Here is a 19,514-nt window from a genome sequence, read left to right as displayed (position 1 = left end):
CGCAATTCGCGTATACTCCACACATACACACAACACGACATAAGCACGCGCGCGCCCGATCAGCGTCATAAAGCCGGACGCAAAAGGTTACTCGCCGCTGCAGGAATTTCGCGCGTGCGCGCGCAAGTCATTGAAATATAAAAGTGAAATGCAATCATATGGCAAAGGTGAAGACCGTGTCAGCGCTTCCATAAGCCGGAGCTTCGGGTGACTTCTCGAATTCTCGCGCTTCGCTATTTTTTTTAACTTCCGTTCTCGAATCTGTTGACGCTGCGGTACATGTATGACGACTGTGATCGAGCGATTTTCAAGATGTGCGTCAACTATTTTAATTCAGAGCTATAAACTTTTCGCGAAAAACTTTGCCTGATTTACATACGCGACTAATGCGGATAAGCTTTTCGAGCTCGATTATCAGTTACAAGCAAAAACTTTCGGTCGAGGTAAAAAATCGAAGCTGTAGACAAAAAGCGGCTGGGAACCACAACTAATATCGTCTGTCGAATAACCGGTCGGACCAGGAAAATGTTCGTTCGTCCAAGGGATCCCCCTGAACTCCGTCAGTTTTACACGAGCTATAAAGCATCTCTAATCGCGATTCCATAATGAACCAATATAAATCTACGTCGAAAAATAAAAACGAACGATTTCTCACAACCGCTGTTAATCCCAACGAGGAAACCGAAAAACCAAACGTAGTCTTAATAATGATTTTAAAAATGACATCAAACACCGACCTCATCAAAATTTTCGAACCCAATACGACGCGTTAAGTGAGTTTTGAGCGAAAGATGGAATACCGATCTTTAGTGAAAGCGAGAGGCTGCGCGTAAACCGCAATCTGCTGTAGTTACGCACGCCTCGATCACAAAAGTAATCCGCTAATTGTCGGCTCATGAAAATTGACGTCTCTTTGTGCGGAATCCCGCTGTTGTTTGATTGTATGTACGAGTGCAGAAATGAAAGTCTGTGACATTTATTAGACCGCAGTATGATTCGCGGAACGTTCTACGTCTCCTGCGTTTCTCGAAATTTTATATTTGCGAATTCGACGACTGTGCGTTTGAGAAAGCTTAATCGATATGTATAGTTTGCTGTATAGGTTATGCAATTCCCTTGTTGTTACATATTAACTTAATAGAGTACAAGTCATTGCAAACTCATTAACAAAATCCTCAAAAAAGCTCAATGTTCATTAAAACTATAAAGCAGGTATCCAAAAAAGTTTACATCATCTAACCGTTACTGACAAACTACAATTCTAAAACTACACGATATGAAAGACTATTGAGCAAGCTCGCAATCATCATCAACGCATCAATCAATCCGAGGGCAAAACAGTGTCCGCGCAATCATCTCCGATTTATTAGAAAACAAATTTCCCGCTCTTCGCGCGCATCGAATGCCAAACGGGAGATTCACCCGCAATGGCGCGTAATTTAAAATGGTATACGTTATGAAACTAGATGAACTCTGACAAAGCGCTAAGCTCAACGCATACATCAAACGTGTGAAAGACGCATTGCGCAACGGTGATAGTTCGTTTATGTGTCGTTCTGAACACTTTGAGGCTGCACGTAAAAGAAAACTTTTACGAGCACTGGCAAAAAGTCGCCAACGTATGGATGATTGGAGATAATCTCAAGCTCGAAATAGTGAATTATTTTTGCTCGTATTTTTATCAGACGTGATAGCGTGTAAATCATGCATTGATCGAGAATTAAGTTTCGATTAATCACAGACGCGTAGATCATCGGAAATTTAAATTTCGAGTTTACCGAGAATATCGCCTGACGTCAATGCGAGCCGTTGACTTTTTGCTTGCGTTGGGGATGATCGGGAGAGTAGTGTTTTCACGAATCGTGAAACGAGCGGGGAAAAACCTACGTATGCTTTAATTTGATCGCGTAATTCGGTGCTTCTCTGAAAAACAAGTCGCGTAGTGACGGAAATCCGTGCATCAGGTTGCTCGGTTAGAAGACTTTTGATTATTGGTTAGCCGAATGGCGCGAAAATTCGAATCGTTATATGTTACAGCCGTTCGATTCGGAGAAGCGAGGGTTCTGTAAGAGTGTATAGACGATGATTGTAATTAGGTTACGCGACGTCTGGATAAGTAATATTTCTGGTACACGTGTTTCGAGGAATTGCTAGAGGTATTATATACACACTACTTTGGAAGAAATGGTGTTAAGCAGTCGAAGAGCGTGAAATTACAAGATACGTGCGTCGCCGGTGCGTTAAGGGACTCGATATTTAGTGCGTCAGAGAAGAAGATTTGAAAAATGAGTTTTAACACAAGTTGAGATTGTAATGATTGCTTGAGTGGTATATGAGCTTATTAAAAATTACGGAATTAATCAAGTGATTTGTAAAAATGATGATTTATTGTACCAAAGTCGTTTTTGCTCGTTGGATTGTAATGCAAAACCTCTCTCGGTCAAATGGATTTGTGTGTGGTTATTTCCGAAACATTGACGCTCTCAAACAAGTTTTTACATCAACGATTCTATCGACGCCTATATAACGCGCGTGTAAAAAGACGGAATGTACGCGACCACGTAATAGCGACTACGAATTTAAAATTTCATTAACATATTCAATTTCTTCGATAAGCATCTGCGGCATCGTGATCCTGAATAAGTATATTTAAATTGACCATCTTTATATATTACTACTATAGCAAAGGTAGTCGCGGATAAATTATCTGTCCGCAGAGTAAAGTGCAAAACTTGATTAAAATTTAAAAAAAAAAAAATTTTAACAATCATTTTATGCATGACGTGAAGTGAATTTTGTGTCGAAACACTTTTATATGCAAAAACGCATACATACCGCCCATAAAATATACGCTCGTTAAGTTGCGAAATTCCTGGAATCTTTCCGAGACTTTTGTACACTTTTGATCCAGAAACGAAATGTTCGTTTTTATTCGAATAAGGAAGCGGGTACTTCTTCTCCGGGCATGCTAATTTTGCAGGTATTTTTTAGCCGCATTACGCGCTAATGAATTCTCCGAAGGGGAACACACATCGCGAAGCGATTTCTTTTAAACGACTCCATTAATGATCATACCGATGTGACAACACACTGAGACTCTCTCATTCATGCTGAGAATCGCGGAACTGAGCTGTACTCTCGTACTGGTGGTGAATCGAATCGAAATTTAAAAAAAGTCGGGCACTCGATTCACCTACTTAAACAAATGCGACGTGTTTGTTGTATGACGCTCGACTACCATAGCACCGGAATACCATTTTCCCGTGAGCCTATACCCACCGCGCCTTCTCTTGATTGTTACTCGGAAAGAGCGTCGCCACGCTTTCTTCACTGTCATTTCTCTACCTGTGCATCAGAAGAGTCGCGACACGTGTGTTCGCGCAGAAAATTACGAGTGTTACGTATGTACATCAGAGTGTCCCGTTGTGGGTATGTGGATCGCGAGATTTTGGCGAAGCACTACTTTGACGTACTACCGTCTACTTTTCAAAGCTACTAAATTCGGACTATTCCACGTGCATTAAAAATCAAACAGGCATACGTGAGATAAATTGGTACACGAAGAAAAATAAACGTTGAGGCTACTCAAAACTTCAGTAGAATCTACTTGACGACTTAGGTAAAGAAAATCCTGCGCGGTAGACACTCATCGTCCACTTTTCTCGCTCGGAAATTTTGTGCTGTGCGAGTCTATTCTTGCACATTTTTTACTCAAGTAGATCCTACTGAAGTCGCTTCGGTAGATTCAACATTTTTTTTCTCCGTGTATAAGAACCGTTATTAGACTCAGCACACGGAGAGAAATGTATCACTAAATATTCCTACAATTTTCATCAAAAATTTCTATACCAATATAATAAAGAGGTCACAAACTCGACTTATAGTAAATTTTAGTATACGGTGTAGTAAAATTTCAAATCATCAAATTTTACTATACTATATAGCAATTTTTACTATACCGCATACCAAATTTTGTGGATATTAAACTTTTTAAAAATATATTTTTGTCCCTTTCATTTTGTCGTCTGTTAATGTTTCTTCTTTCTTCTTTCATTATTTATTTGTCACATTCAATCTCGCAGTTTAAGAACGAAAGTCGCATCGCATAGAATTTCTTATATGATAACCTAATTTTTACATATATCGCAAGCTAATTATTATACATTTCACATGTCGCAACCTAACAACGCATCGCTAGACTAATCGCATTTATATTTATATATAATGTTCCGATCTGGAAGTTCCTTATATACTAACCGAACAGTTTTTCGTCACTTGCGAGTGGAGTTTACGAGACACCCCCTAACGGCAGTAAGTGAACAGGCTAATTTCTGCTTTTTACCGACTTTTTACCGACGGAACACAGCAAGTCAGAGCGAAGTGCAATTTTTACTATACTGGTATAGCAATTTTTGATAAATGTATAGTAATTGTTCGAGTTTATGCCTCGATTAGTATACAGTATAGTAATTTTTAGTGATATATTTCTCTCCGTGCATCCAAAGGTGGTAAAGTAGCGGCGCTCTATCTTCAAACGAAGCCGACTGATTAGGAAAAATTAAATCATCCTCGGCCGCGTCTCGCTTGTAATAATTATCCGGTAAGACACACACACACACACACACACACACACACACACATTTTGCGTAACTATTAGCGGTACGCTATGCGTACAGACGTACAAAATTCGCGAAGCAACACTGTACGGAATAAAAAACGCGCATCTGCTTCGCTTCTTTAAAAACGGTGCGCGCGCTACTTTTTACCGTCTCTTTTTTCCCCTCTGCTTGCACCGTCTTTCGCGTGATAACCGGCTTTTAAAAATCACATCGTTTTAAATATACGTGCCTGTTAGTCTTGATAGCGGAATATGCCGATACGTACGATTGTTTTTTATCCGCAGCAGCATGACGATGCTATATCTGTGATCGATTAGAATAACATTTTTTTAAACTGAAATTAATTTGAATGCGCGCGAGATGCTGTGATATTTAAAACACTTTCTAAAATCATCGCGCGCTCGCGAATTCTCGAACCACTAATGCGTTTTCATCGTTGATTATATTTTGATCCCGTAAGCAGATAAACTGGTTTATAAAGCACAGAAATCCTGTTTGCGAAGTAAGAGTATACACACGTGTGTGTGTGTGTTGCCGGCGGAACCATGAATATGAATCAGCATAATCGAAATCTACTGCCGGTTAAATAATGTAGGTCAGCGATCGATTATTCGGTCGATCCTGAAAAAATTATTCATCATCTCCTCGGCTGCGTTTTCACTTTTCAATACACACGGACATCGACGATGACATTGCCTTACTTATTTCTAGAAAATACATAAGTATACCCAAAAGTTCAACACCCAGTGTCACACGCAGACGCTGTCCCAATAACCTCCACATAAAAAAAAATGTCCCACCGAATCCTTCATTTCTATTTACGAAACAGTTTCTAATAAGTCGACGGCAGCACCTAGACACGACGAGTGAGAGGCCCTGATTCTGCAACCTATGCACCGAAATGCTCTCTCTCGCTCTCTCCCTCTCTCTCTCTCTCTCTCGCGCGCGCGCGCGCGCGCTCGCACGGCGGAATCGAAAGTGCGCGCGTGTATATGGTCAGCAGCAGCACAGGTGCGGTCCACTGCTGCAGCAGGTTTGTATACTCTTGCGAGAAGCGAGAGGCTGCAGTGGCCGAGACATTGCGAAACGAGGCGCCGGACACACACTTGCACATACACTCTTGCCGCAATGCGAGCGAATGCGGGCTTGTTTGCTAACATTCATGCGTGAGAGTGAGAGAGTTGCTTGGCTGTTTCGGTGTGGCTGAGCTTTCCGAACGCTCGGATATGTTTTTCAGTTAGTTGTCTATCTATATGATGCTTGGAATTGTCGCGAGTGTCGATTGAATCGATAAATACTACGTATCCTCGCACGTCTGGATGAAAATTGTGAAATAAAATTTGCCTGTGCTAACGAGTATAATTACTCGGTGACATTTTTATCCTACTCTACTGAGCCCGTTTGTTTTTTGTCGAAACGTGCGAACACGACTCATCTTCACAGAGTACAGACAATATCGCATATAATACTTATATCTGACCTGCATACATAAATATTCCCTCTGATGTTAAATATAAATTATTGTAAATAGCCGTTTTACGGTTCACCTCATTAAAAATGCGAAGGAATCGCTCACCAAGAGGAAATAACAATCCGCGAGGAAAAAAATTACCATAATAACGACCCACACATGTAATATCCATCTGTATCTCTGATCCCCGAATTTCACTTCCGCGGATCTCATCGTCCAATTCAGCCGCGACCCTAATTTTCACTTTTTTTTTTTGAACGCTGTTCAGCAAGTTCCCCGTCTGGATCCTTTTCCTCATCCTCCTGATTTATTCTCTCGTTTCGTTTAAAAAGTAGGCGCCAAAATTGTTATCTCGAAAAAGAACGCGTCTCATGTGGCTGTACAAGCATTCGCGTATATGATATGCAAAAATCAGAGAAATCTTTATCACTGTGGTCTGAGTGGCGAAATTCGCACGTTCTTCGGATCAGATTGAGCACGTACCGTTATTCACTGCAATGGTTCGTCTCCGCGCAAGACCCTCCGGGCACGTGTCTTTCTCCTGTCTTGGATAGCCGTATCATGAGTAGGTGCTTTAATCGCTGTATGTCGCGGTGGATAACGTTAAGCAGATGAGGGGTGACGATTGTTTAGAACAAGGCTGCTGTATGTTCTCCCGTTTTTTATGTAAATTTGACATCGAATATGAATCGCGAAAATCATATCGACGTGGATGACAATGAATAAGGCGGCTCTCGCGCGTATGTACTTATTTAGCAGAGTCGTGAACTTTTCCTCGATTTCGAATTCAAGAACGCATCGATAAACAGACTCGGCGGAAATTAATGCACCTTTCTGCTTAAACTATAATGCATTCCTATTAAAACTTTGTAGATAAGCCAATAAAAAATGCTCCTAAACCGCGCTTCCTAGCCAGCAAGTATCCGCACACAATTCCACCCAAAACCGCGAGACTGCATTAAGACTCGTATACTGTATAGGGGGAAAGTTTGACTGGTCTAAGCGGAAAAATTGAATTCCGCGTGTAATAACTCATTATGACAGGAGGCTTTTCGCGAACGTCGAATGCATATCTCTGATTCCTATTGTATTCGCGCGTTAACTCCCGACGTTGAGTTTAGAAAGGTTAAATTGCTATTAAATTTTTTTGAGGATAATCATGCGGTGACTGAATCATGTTTTGACGCTAACCCGATTGACCGGTAAACAGATTTGAGGAAAAATTCCTGCTTAGATCCTATGTCCTCAGAATTTAATTACAGCACTCAAGGCCTTCCCCTTGGCTAGACGAAAATATTTGAAGAAAGATACCAAACTTTGCTCCGAAAAGCTCCGGCGAATTCTAAATAACCGAGACAGGACTTTCGTTACGCACCGACGAGCATTGGCGACCATTCCCCTTTCGAATCTCCGCGCGTTCGAATTTCGCCGAATCCCGCGCGCAATTTCAACTGACCGCACTCCAGGCTCGAGTATCATGGTAAAAACTTTATACACACCATATAGTGGTCAGCTCGAAGAACAACAAACAGTTATACGTATTCTTCGGAAGCAACGGAGATAGCTATCTAGAATACGTCCTTATTACACACTAAGCAAAGAAAGTCACGTCTGGTAATTTCCTCGGCGCACGCGAGTTACGAGAGTATCCGAATGGAGCCATGTACGTACTCACGTGTGTATAGTCGCGCACGCGGAAACGCGGTGCGATAATATAATTCGTGCGCCGCCGCCAGTTCCGAGAGACAAGAGCCGACGAGGACGACGACTGCATCGCGCTCGGGTAATACATAAAAGCCGCGAGCATATAATGAAGAAGTGAAGGAGAAAACACGATGAAATCGTAGGCTCGGCCTATCAGCCGCGTTTCTTTTCGGCGAGTAATTTTCTGATTCGGGAAAAAAAGTTGACGATTCGAACGGCTTGTACTTTTTATTATCGATAGAAGTCGGGAAAGAGGCCGACGATCTGCGTGCCGATGAACTTGTACATTCTTTGAGGTATTCCGTAGATCTGTGACAGCATATCAGGTGTAGAGCTCGTGTCGGCGAGCAAACTTTGATATTATGTAAACGAAATTTTAAAAATCCTTTGTCTGCCTCGACTCGCTGAGAAAATGTGCGAGCCGTGTTGTTTTGCCATGAAAAAATAAATCCATGATAACGTCGATTATAGATTCAACGTATCGTCGTTGCATACGAATTAATTTAGTCACTTCTATTCGCAGTGACAGTCGCGGGTGATTTAAATCGCGCGACGCAACATTCGTGTAATATGCACTAACGTAATATACTACTAAACCTACTAAAAAGGGCTAAGCCGCGTATGCACACACACAACACGTGTCCGCTCGACATTTTTCATAACCGCAACATCGGACGCGCGTACCTGTAAGTGTGTGTAGCGGCTACTTTCGCCGGCCCTTTCCGAGCCGCGCCGATTGTGAGATTGTACTTTCATTTTTCAGCGACAGGCCGCGAACGCCAACTTTTAGAAGCTATACGTACACTCGCGGCGCGACTTTTTTTTATTCCTTTCTCGGGCAGTCGAGCGATCGAACGTGGGGAGCTCGAGTCGTGAGATCGATCGATAAATACACGATAGTGAAGAAACATCAATTTTTGACATAAGTACACTGAGCAGGAGATCAACTTTCGCGGTCGTTCTGCATTCGTCAATTTATTTCTTTACAGAAATATCATTGAACGATAACATTATTATGATTTTCTTTTATTAAGAACGAAAAAACCACGTTCGCAACGATTGTCACGCCGAAATTGACATTGACCGCGAAATTTGATCCCCTTTTCTAAAAATAAAAATTAACAACTCACCTTCAATAACCTAAAGTCACGAAGAGCGGATAACTCCAAAAAGATTCGCGCGCACAAAACAAATCTCGATAAACCGCTCCTCTCACTCTGGATGTCTTTCTCACTGGTTTACGTTGTGCATCTAACACGAAAGCTACTCGACTGTTAAGCGTATACTCGGACAAAATATCTTCCAACCTCCACCACCGCCTCCTCCACCCCTCGGTTAAGGTTTACGTTGTGGGCTCCGTTTCAGATCAGCTCGCGCCGATCCTTCCGGGACGCAGCCGCTGACTAAGCGAACAGGAAGCGCTAACCAGACGCCGAGAGCGCTGCAACAAGTAGAAAAGGGCCGAGTTAGTCAGGCGCGCAGCCGATGCTTATGCTCCAAGCTAGTGGTTAAATGTGCCGTTGAGGAAATCGCTCCTGGTAGTTTTTCACCTGAACGACGAGCTTACGGTTACACGTACGAGAGGAAAGCCTATTTCGCGGTAGAAATTGTAATTGTTTATAATATTTAAGCGTGTGAGCTGCGTTTGGAGACAGTCTCGCAATATTTACCTGATCTACAGCAGCGAAATTATCGTCGACGGGATAGCGAACTGAATGAAAAGCACGCGCCGGTCGCAGTCTCCGTATACTATCCACCGTGTGCACACTAGGAAGAGAAAGAGAGAAAAGGTTGTCGGCCGGTTGGCCGCGCGCTCGTCTGTCGGCGGCGTTTCCTCGATAACTGGGGCCCCGGCGCTCTTGACGGACTTTGCGCACCGCTGCGCTCCTTTGCCCCTCTACGCGATGCGCGACGACTGAGCAAGAAGTGGGGCCCGGCTCTATCGCCTCCAGATTTAAGGGGATCAAAGGGTGGTGGGGAATTTGTTGTTTATTCTCGATGGACAAGCACTGGAGATGCACTCGAGAGGTTCGATAGACAGAAAGCCAAGTGAATTCGATTGCGAAAAATGGAAATTATACGGTCACGATGATAAAATGACGTTATTGGGCTTCTTGTTGCACTTTTTCCTCTTTTTAAATTAATTTTAACGCCTTAAAACAGCTTCTTAGTCTACTAACGATCGATCTATGACATACTTAGTAACTACAAGTTATTATATGCTGTACGTAAGCAGTATGGAAAGGTTGTTCGTAATTAGAGCTATACATAATCTGCATGGCGGAGATGTAGTTTTATCCTTTGCGTACATTGCCTCGAAAAACGCATTATTTTTCGTAAATTAAACATTATGGTTTCTCCTCCTTATCGTTTCAGCATTGAAACTTAACATATTCGCTATTATATCTGCTTTCGAATTTATGATTGTAGAAAGAAAACATTCCAATTGAAGCACTCCATGGCATATAAACAAATGCTACTATTTAATTAATTTATTAAAAACTAACCATTCCAAATTATATACAAAATTGATACCACCAATAGGCGTTTTATACGCTAGCTTAGTAACTGTTTTTTTACTATTATATCAAAATACTACTCAAACACGCGTCTACTTACAAAGCTATTCGAAAATTTACTCATTTACATATAAAAATTAACATAGATAAAAAAATGTGCGTTAGAAGGATAATCTATAATACCAGCTTTCAAACGGTGGCACTCGATTTAGGGTCTCGATCGAAACTCAACGGTACTTCATATACAGTTATCACTTTTTCAGAAATCTGCATCCAAGCTCATTTCCTTCTATTACAAAACTTCCTTTCAACCGCTGAATCTCGTACATAAATCAAAATTTTTATTAGTTTTACCATTCGATTTACTAAACTTAATTATCTGAAAATAGACTGTTACTTAAAACAGGATTACGAATGGTGCTTTCGAAAATGAACGTTTACATCAGAAGTAATCAGCCGACTGCATTCTTCGCGTGTTTTTAAAGGTCTCATATAACCATGAAAATTGTTACTACTCGAATTTGGTATCTCGCAAAGATGCGATTGTCGCCGGAGTTAGATATTCATTTAACTGCGGAAGATACACCGGATAATATCGCCTTCACTCTGTAGTCAGCCGCGGCGTTGCGTTTTTCGCCTCTTCCGGATCGTGCGTCTTTGATACCGCTAGCTTTCCATTTCATCGAAGAGCTTCGCCAAGATGGATAATTTGCCACTGTGTACGTAAGAAGGTAGAGGATGGTTCAAATAATTTTATATTTCTATTAAAAATTATTATGCAAGCAAAGAAGCAGACATTTAAAAAAATAGGAGCACGATTGTTATTTTTGGACTTGTCAACCGCAGCTCTGAATTTACATATAATGTGTGCTGTTTGTGGTTTGCAAACTTTATGAAAACAACAGCGAGTAAAAATATATTTTCCAAGCAGAGTGTCGAAGCTTGAATATATTTGTGTTACTTATGAATACCTAAAAATTCCTAGTCGATCATTTTTCAACGGTTGACGATGTTGCCAGTGACAAAAAGCTTTATTCGCCAGCGCTTCTGACGTCTTTTCCCGATAATCAGAACATCTGCATTGCATTACTTTCAGTTAAAAAAGTGAAAATATGCAAGCCTCTAAAAGCAAATAACAATCTCGCGCGATTTTTTTCTGCAGCTCCGACTTCTTGGTAATTAACGCGTCTCAAATACTAACTGTTTTCGACTACATTAGTGCATCGCGAAGTGATATAAGATGTTTTGAGTTTCCCGTAGTACACATATCCATGAAAATCTAAAGAATACTCATGACAGTATCGAAATTTTCACGAATCAATCTCAACAACGACCAAACCGACGACTAATTAACGACGAATCATCAAACGTATCCTCCGTGATTGCACTTCCAATCAACGAAATCGCCAACACTTAGGATTCATCCAAGCTCCACTAAAACAGCTGTACGAGCTGCCTATTAATTCGTCGGCTCGCACGTCGCATGTACAGTAAGAGCATCACCTCTCTCTCTCTCTCTCTCTCTCTCTCTCTCTCTCTCTCTCTCTCTCTCTCTCTCTCTCTCAAAACGTGTGTCTCGTTTTCCCTACGTGCGCGGCAGCACTTCTCGCGTTTGAGTGCGTTATTCCGCTCCCCTGTTCATTACGGACACGTCTCTTTCTCTATTAGCTAGTTGGTATACCGTCTAGTACTCTGCCGGTACACTACTCCCCACCAGGGAGTCTCTTTCTCTGCCGCGAAGGCCAGTCGTGGGGATTTAAAGGAGCCGCTTCGACGGCCAACATCTGTACTCCAGCTGTGGAGCGAGAGCGGTGTGGATCGGTATAGGCAGGTCGCAGATCTCTTTTTGGCGTTCACTCACTTTAAATGACGTTTCACGCGGAAGGAGCTCAGCCTATCCAAAGTGTACAGGGGATATATTATGGAGACTTTTGGAAAGCGTATGCGAGATCGCGCCAGAGAGGATGCAGAGAGAGAGAGAGAGAGAGAGAGAGAGAGAGAGAGAGAGAGAGAGAGAGAGGGGGAACGGTTCCTTTCACGCATCGAAATATTCCAGCGCCGAAAAGTCTTTCTGGAAGGTTAATATCTTCGATCGGCCGGATCCGCGGTGCTATACAACGTACTTTCTCCCGCGGGACGAGTCGTCATCGAAACTAGATCAGGGTCGAAGGAAACGTGCGCGCGCGACACCATTTTTCTTTCTTAGGCCATGATGTTACTTTCTTTGCCTTTTTGCGGATCCTTTCCTGCGTCGTTCTCTCTTTCTTCGTTCGATTCTTTGGCCTTTGCGTTTCAGCTGGTACAATGGCAGAGCTGAGCGATTTCTGCCGTGTTTAAAATGCAAGTAAAAGTCACGCAAAATAAGTCACAAACTTTATCAAAAAGATCGAAATCGCGCAAACAACGTGAACTTCGCACGTACCCCTTACGATCACATTATCGTTATATCTTTCTTCATTAAACAACGATGACAAAGATGCTGGAACTGAATTAAATCGATACCAAGATACTTGCACTCATATGAAATATACCGCGAGATCGACGCTCTGCGCTGTCGGCATTAAAGTCAGTCGGAGAGAAATCGCGAGGACTCCGACAGCTGGCGCCATCGTGCTTAAACGTGAAAACTTCTTAGGGACCTGCCATCGTTGGTCCGATGCATGCGTCTTGTGGAATCGCTGATGCAGTCCGAGGCCGCTTACGACGATGATCCGGTCCACTCCTTTCGCGCTGCGGTGTTTTCGCAATCGACGGGTTCGACGAAATCGCCGAGAGGCTCGCCGTCTGGTAGTCATATTTATAGATCGGCGAAATATCTGGACGATTTGAGACATCTTGGATGGAGATTCGAGACGAAAAAGATGCATGGGCAGTCAATTTCTTTTAATAGAAGAAAAATGCGCCAATGAAATTCTTGCGAATGTTTGGCGTATCATACAATAAACATCATTCCGTATTAATGCTATGGTAAAAACTTTTTAGAATACGAGAGAAAATATTGGGTGGATCTAATTCCATGACGATGAGTAACGTGCACATCCTTTAATGAAACAAATGAGAGAGAAAAATACGCGAGACAAAGGTTTCGAATTCTAGTAAGAATAAAGGATGAAACATAAAACATTGAAGTCACACGACGCGGTATTATGAATGCAACTTACGCCGTACTCGCACAGAATCCTAACAACTAGATTAATTTTCTGAGAACAGAAGAAATGATCATCCCGCCAAGTAGCATCTCGTCCGCAGCGCGATCTTGACCTCGATGTAGAATTCGCTACGCGACCTTGAAGGACCTTCATCCTGTGAGTACGAGATCACGCAAGCGAGAGACAATCGTCGTCGTGTCCTGCGCCACGCGCTGATCCACTTTTCACCAGACAGCTGCCCCGGCAATTTCGTCGGCTGCTGAATGAAACCTGCCTGGTTACGTAAATCTCGCACTCTCCGAGACGACGACTTACTTTCCAAGATTTTAGCATTGAAATTTTAATGAGTTTGTTTACGTGAGCTAACAAGAACGATGTTTTGAATGTGCGCTTTTTTCCTGAGGGTGGGGCTTTGGAGATTCAAGATTAGCATGAAGATGTTTTACGAACATTATGAGAATAACATTATCATATAGGATAACCATTTTCATCGTAGTCAATGAAGACTGATATCATCGAGAAAACTATCTTACAACTTGTGTTACAACTGCAGCGTGTCAAGGTTAAGCGCGCTCTCGTTCTTTGACTAACACACGTGTTTATATGGTAAATATCTAGAAACTTTTCAATGGAGCTAGCTCCTCCGGTATTAACAATGTAATCGAATTATTCGTGCTAATGAAGTTTACAAGTCTTTGCACGATGATGGGACAACACAGATCGTAAATTTGGAATTATGGCAAACTATGAAAAATAAAAAATCAGCGTCTCGAACGTTCACAAAGAAAATCTATTATGCCGTGTACACACGCGTGTAAATTAAAAAGGCAATCGCGATAAATTAGCGCGTAAAACTACTATACAGGAGAAGAAGCCTCTGGTCACGTGATTACCTCGGAATTTATGGCAGTAAAAAAGAGGGTCTAGTCGCTTCCAAAATCGTATATTTTACTGCGCACCTCAACATTGATGTTTCGCCGAAGGAAAAAGAGATAATAAATAATCGAGCCGCTCAAAAGGAATTCAATCGTCGGGTGACTTGAGCAATACACCGTCACTGTCAGATTGCGTGAGATTAGAGCCTGGCGATTTTGTTTATCGCCCTGTCCTATAAAACACTGTATTTATTCTCAACGACACGGTAGGCTGTATATCATTCGTGGATCAGTCTGTTTTCCAAATCGATTCGTAAACAAAAATATTTATTCCTAGACCTCTTTTAAATATTCTACGCTATTCGAAAAGTTGAAAGTTGCCCACGAAAAATTCGATTCGAAGGTATTCTGAAAATTTTCGCGAAAGATCTGCGGTAGCCCAGAAGCACGTCGCACGCGGAAAATTCCTCTTCGGCTCGCGCTGACGTTTTTCCCTTTACCTTTGACGCAAATGCACGGTCGGTGCACCGACGATAAGAGCCGCAAGGCAAGCGCGTGAGAATTTGAGTTTGCAAATTGCCGCGCAGTAGGCGGCTATATACTGCGCTTATTCACTACCGGCCGGTCAAAATAGCGGCGAACGACGAGTCGGCAAATCGTTTGTTTACAAACGTTTCGATACGTTTTGGTAGGTGTGTAGGCTTACAGCACATGGATCCCATCCACGTGTAACCGAGTGATTGTAGTTTATGATTTTTCATTCGAATATACTGTTTCGATTTGAAAGTCATTTTATACTATATACTAATCAGGTTTATTTTGCTTCGCTTATCTGTCAAAGTTCGCATTGTCGTCACGCCACGTATGCAGCGCTGAAAGAGTACGCACATGATTGACCTATCGACATCTCGCTCGATTAATTAGGTTAAATAATCGTGTGCTTCGGGCACGTTGAAATTTCGATGTGAACTATTTCCTAAGCTCGTTTTTACTTAACACGCACTACTGATGATGAACCGATCATCTTCGGTGAAAGAAAATCGTGCAATTTCAGCGTGCGATTATTTTAGATGACCGCACTGAATTATATAAGCGAGTGTGACATTTGATTAATGATTGATGAAAATTTATATAATTGAATACTGATGATGGCACGGTCATTGGGAAAAAGAAAAATAAAACATTTCACTATTTTCAGTTAGCTCCTTTCTTGAGCTATGTACATACATTTCAGCAATCCAAGACGGACCGACATGGAATTTACATATTCGATAGACAAATGCTGATGAATTCTTTTGGGCGCATCAGAGAAGAGTTACGCTATCCATTAATTAATGTATTCGGTTCACTGTAGGGTTCTTTCGCTCTTGAACCAATATGAGCATGATAAAATTCATCGCAGCCAAATTTTCAATCATGAATTTATGAAGACGTATAATAACAGAAAATATAAAATTTCGAAACTAAAAATGAGTATACCTTATACTATAACGGAAAGCATTAGGAACATCTACCGCTGCCCATTCACTCTCTCCTTCTGTGCTTGCATTCATTCTCCCGCTCTCCATGCTTCTCTCTTTTTCTCTAGCGATAGAGAAGAGAAGGAAGGAATACGGGTCAAACGCTCGCACTGGCCACAACAAACCGTTCTCCAGTTCCCCAAACCGGTCACCATTGCACGTTAGCTGCAATCGCTGAACTTCTGCGTCCCAGCTTTGGAGTCTTTAAAATGCTAGCATAATGTAATTAATTCGTAACGAAAAATTTGACTACTAACGTACGGAAAGTTAATTAACTCAATTATAAATTTATAATCGAATCTAGCAACAAAAAACATAAACAGAGTCTTGAGAACGGCGGAGTTCGGTGCAATATTAGAGAGCGCAAGCAGCAGGTCAAGCAAGTTGTGTGCGCACTTGCGACACTCGGGAACGCAGCAAGTGTTTAGAGCCGGTCTCTTGTGCAAAAGCCAACGGGGCTCGGAGCTTGCTGATTATTAGCGGCGATCGATCTCGTACTTTGCTCGTGCTGCACACCTTCCAATGGGCACATTGTTATCGATCGCTATAATCATGGTATCGTAAGATTTTTTTTCCATCGTCAGAAACTACGCGCGATTTGTACGATTCTCTAACTTTAAACAATAATTCAAAAAACTGAGAATAATCACATCATTAACGCATCGATCGTACACTGGGTAAACTGCGCGAGAAGAAAAACTAGCGGCGTGGAAAAAAAATTGCCGACGACTAGTGGCCGCGCATGATCGCTCGTGGAGGCCGAACAAGGCGATGAAAAGTGCTAGGAGGGAAAGAGAAAGACGGGGCTGCTTGCCTGCCGTTTAGTAAGAGACTTGATGCTGCGCTCGATGCGGGTTTCACAACTCGCGAAAACGCACTCGATGAGCCTTTCTCGCTACAAGTTTATGTTTGGCTTGAGCATAATGGAAGCGGGCACGTTTTGCTTTTGTAAAGATTTGTGCGAATTGAGAGATAATTAATATAAGAGATGGCTGATATAATCACCTTTGCATTTGTAAAAACTCTTGAATTGAAATCATAAAACGATGTACATTATGATTGTTAACAAAAATCTGTGCGAAATTCGTGTGATATAGTATTTAAATATTACGTGCGATTTCAATGAAATACCGATCGATCAATGCCGTATTGTACAATCAGCTTTCTACGATGACTATCGCCTCTAAGCTGTATAATACTTTTCCATCTCTCCTCCCAAATCGCTGGCCAACTCGAAAATAGCAAAGAAAACAAAGTTCTAGAATGTTACGTCTCTCGGGTATATGAACCTGAGGAATAGCACGCACTCGATGAAAAAACCGGTCTGTCGAACGGAGCCGCGCGATTTTGACATTACAACTACAGAGTTGAGCTTTCATACTGCCACGGAATGCTAAAACTCGCGACAAGAAAAGGCAATAAAATCTTGGCTCGCGCTCACGCAGGTGTAATACACTTTGCATCGCGCGCATCTATATGCCTTGCCGGAACAACAAGTCTTTTGTATCAAGAGGAGGAAATAACTTGGAGAAGGAAGAAATATACAAGATGAGATCAGAGACCGCGTTGTTGTCAAAATGAGAACTGGTTGAGCGCAGGAATTGTGCATATTATGTGCTCCGACGCGTATTGTCCTTCGTAATTACTGTTTTTACAACCGCATTCGCTGGAAAGCGTGGCACGTAAGTCACCGCGATTTTTTTTTTCCGTCGGTATTTGGAGGAAATGTGAGCTGCGTAGAGCTTAATATAAATGAGAATAAGCAGAAAAAGGAAGCTTGTTGTTGTTATACGAGGAAATATATTCATTTCATACAGTATAATATATGTCCAGTTATTTATTTCAACGCTGAAAAATACATCGACACTACTACTGCGTAACTAAAAAGCAAAATTCTGTTACTGATTGATACAATTAGTATGTAAATTCATCATAATCCCAAGATTCACAATGTAAAATATCGCCAGCTTCCTCCAACTTTTGAATGCCGCGATTAATCATTTTCATGCCCGACGGCTCGGTCTTGATCTGATGAACCGAGTGCAAAGAGCTTTTATCAAACGGCGCATGATGCGAAATACCTCACGTCTCGTCAGAGATGAAATCTTTGTGCTATACCGTATATGAGATCTTTTACGATAGTAGTTGTACTACGACATTTGGTACTGTTTTGTGTATCTCATGTGCAATGAAAAATATGCATATGCTTTTAAATAAAATTTGTCGACTGCAACAGACTTCTACCATTTTTGATACATCCATCAGTTAAAAATTAATAATCTATAATTACGTATAGACTTTTGTATGTACTGCATTAAAGCAGAGATGTAGCTTGCTGAAGATAAAGTTAGACAAACAACAATTAGCATTTTAAACTAGCAATCATTTTAATAACCATAAATAGATAAGTGATAGGAAGTCGCAACGTATTTGATTCGTTGACAAGTGAATTGTGTCACACTTTTAAATAATGAATACTCATTACCATTGCTAAAATGCTTTAAGACGTAGTTATGCAGCACAGTCGTTTCAAGGTTAGACTAAATTTTGAATACAAAAAGATGGCTCGTGTGTAACCTGAGCACTTTATTAGCCCACTATACAATCGACAATTTTCGGATCTGACTCACAATGCTTAGTATAGTCTACAGCTGTTATCTCCTATGTGCCAATAACACCTATCATTCTCGAAAGATTCTATCGAGTTTTTATTACCCTATAACATATGCTTAAGTGTTTTTTAATGCCATCTCGCTATAAAATGAGCCGCACGTACCCCGTGCAGAGACGAGAAGACACCCAATCGTAAAATCAAAATTACAAATGCAACCCCATCCCACATAAAAGGCAAACTTTAAATGCCAACTTAAACTCGCTTGCCTATCATCATCATCTTCGTCGTCTAAAAGAACCTTCCATTTTTGAAGCGCACTCGTTCCACACACTCTTGCAAAAGCCGAGATGCATTAGCCATAAAGGAAAAAACGCGCGCCGCATCGCCCCAGGAAAAATATGAAGGTCCGCGGCGCGCGAGAGAAAAGTCGAGATAGCATCGAAAAGTCCAGCGACACTTTACAAGTTCTTCGTCCGCGTCTTTCTCTTCGCAAAGTTGTTGCGCACGTGCGCGTAACTTTGCGCGGGGATTTGTTAATCGGCGAGCGAATATAGTGGCGAAACGGCATTCCTACGCGCGAATTCTTACGCGCATGCGGATACAACCGAGAGCTGTGACTTTGTTTTGAGATTTTCGTGGATGCTTTTCCTCCAGTCGCGTGACTCGTTGTTATCGGCTTCACGCAAAAAAGAAGAAATTCGTTTATTAGAAGCATTTTTATTCAAAGAGAATAAAATCTATATTTATTTTTACACTCTGAATTTTTGCGATCATTAAATCACGTAACTGAAGCCATCTCGTAGTGCTGATTTTATAATCTTGCACTATTATGAAATCTCACCTCTTTTTCTCATCTGATCTCAACGAATGCAGAACGATTAAACATAGGGAAAACAATGCGCGCTTTTCCGAGCTACGAAAAATTTACGAGCTCCAAAAGAAACGGTCGTTAACTTATGTAAGACGCGTGAAAACACAAGAAAACTGAGCTAGTTACGGAGGTGTGTCGAATAAAAGGAGTGTTCAATTACTGGCAATCAAGT

The 19,514-nt window shown here is 41.6% G+C and overlaps 1 protein-coding gene across 3 annotated transcripts in view; it reads right to left on the bottom strand.

Moving 5' to 3' along the window:
- Positions 1-19,514, bottom strand: part of LOC100115103 (elongation of very long chain fatty acids protein AAEL008004) — a 63,459-nt gene that overhangs the window by 7,378 nt on the left and 36,567 nt on the right. The window contains exons 1-2 of one of the 3 annotated variants that reach the window (XM_001599864.6): positions 9,465-9,717; positions 8,925-9,235 (exon numbers count right to left, since the gene is read on the bottom strand). Coding sequence is in view for 1 of the 3 variants with exons in the window: in XM_016990144.3 (XP_016845633.1) it covers positions 2,836-2,842 (7 nt within the window). In the remaining 2 variants the exon portion in view is untranslated. Of the gene's footprint in view, positions 1-2,835; positions 2,858-8,924; positions 9,236-9,464; positions 9,718-19,514 lie in introns of those variants that run through there. The other 2 variants (XM_008215971.4, XM_016990144.3) reach the window with 2 other exon arrangements.

This window comes from Nasonia vitripennis, chromosome 1, assembly GCF_009193385.2.
Source record: "Nasonia vitripennis strain AsymCx chromosome 1, Nvit_psr_1.1, whole genome shotgun sequence".
Taxonomy (NCBI): domain Eukaryota; kingdom Metazoa; phylum Arthropoda; class Insecta; order Hymenoptera; family Pteromalidae; genus Nasonia; species Nasonia vitripennis.
Note: the sequence above shows the minus strand (reverse complement) of the source record. Positions and strands in the feature narration are given on the sequence as shown.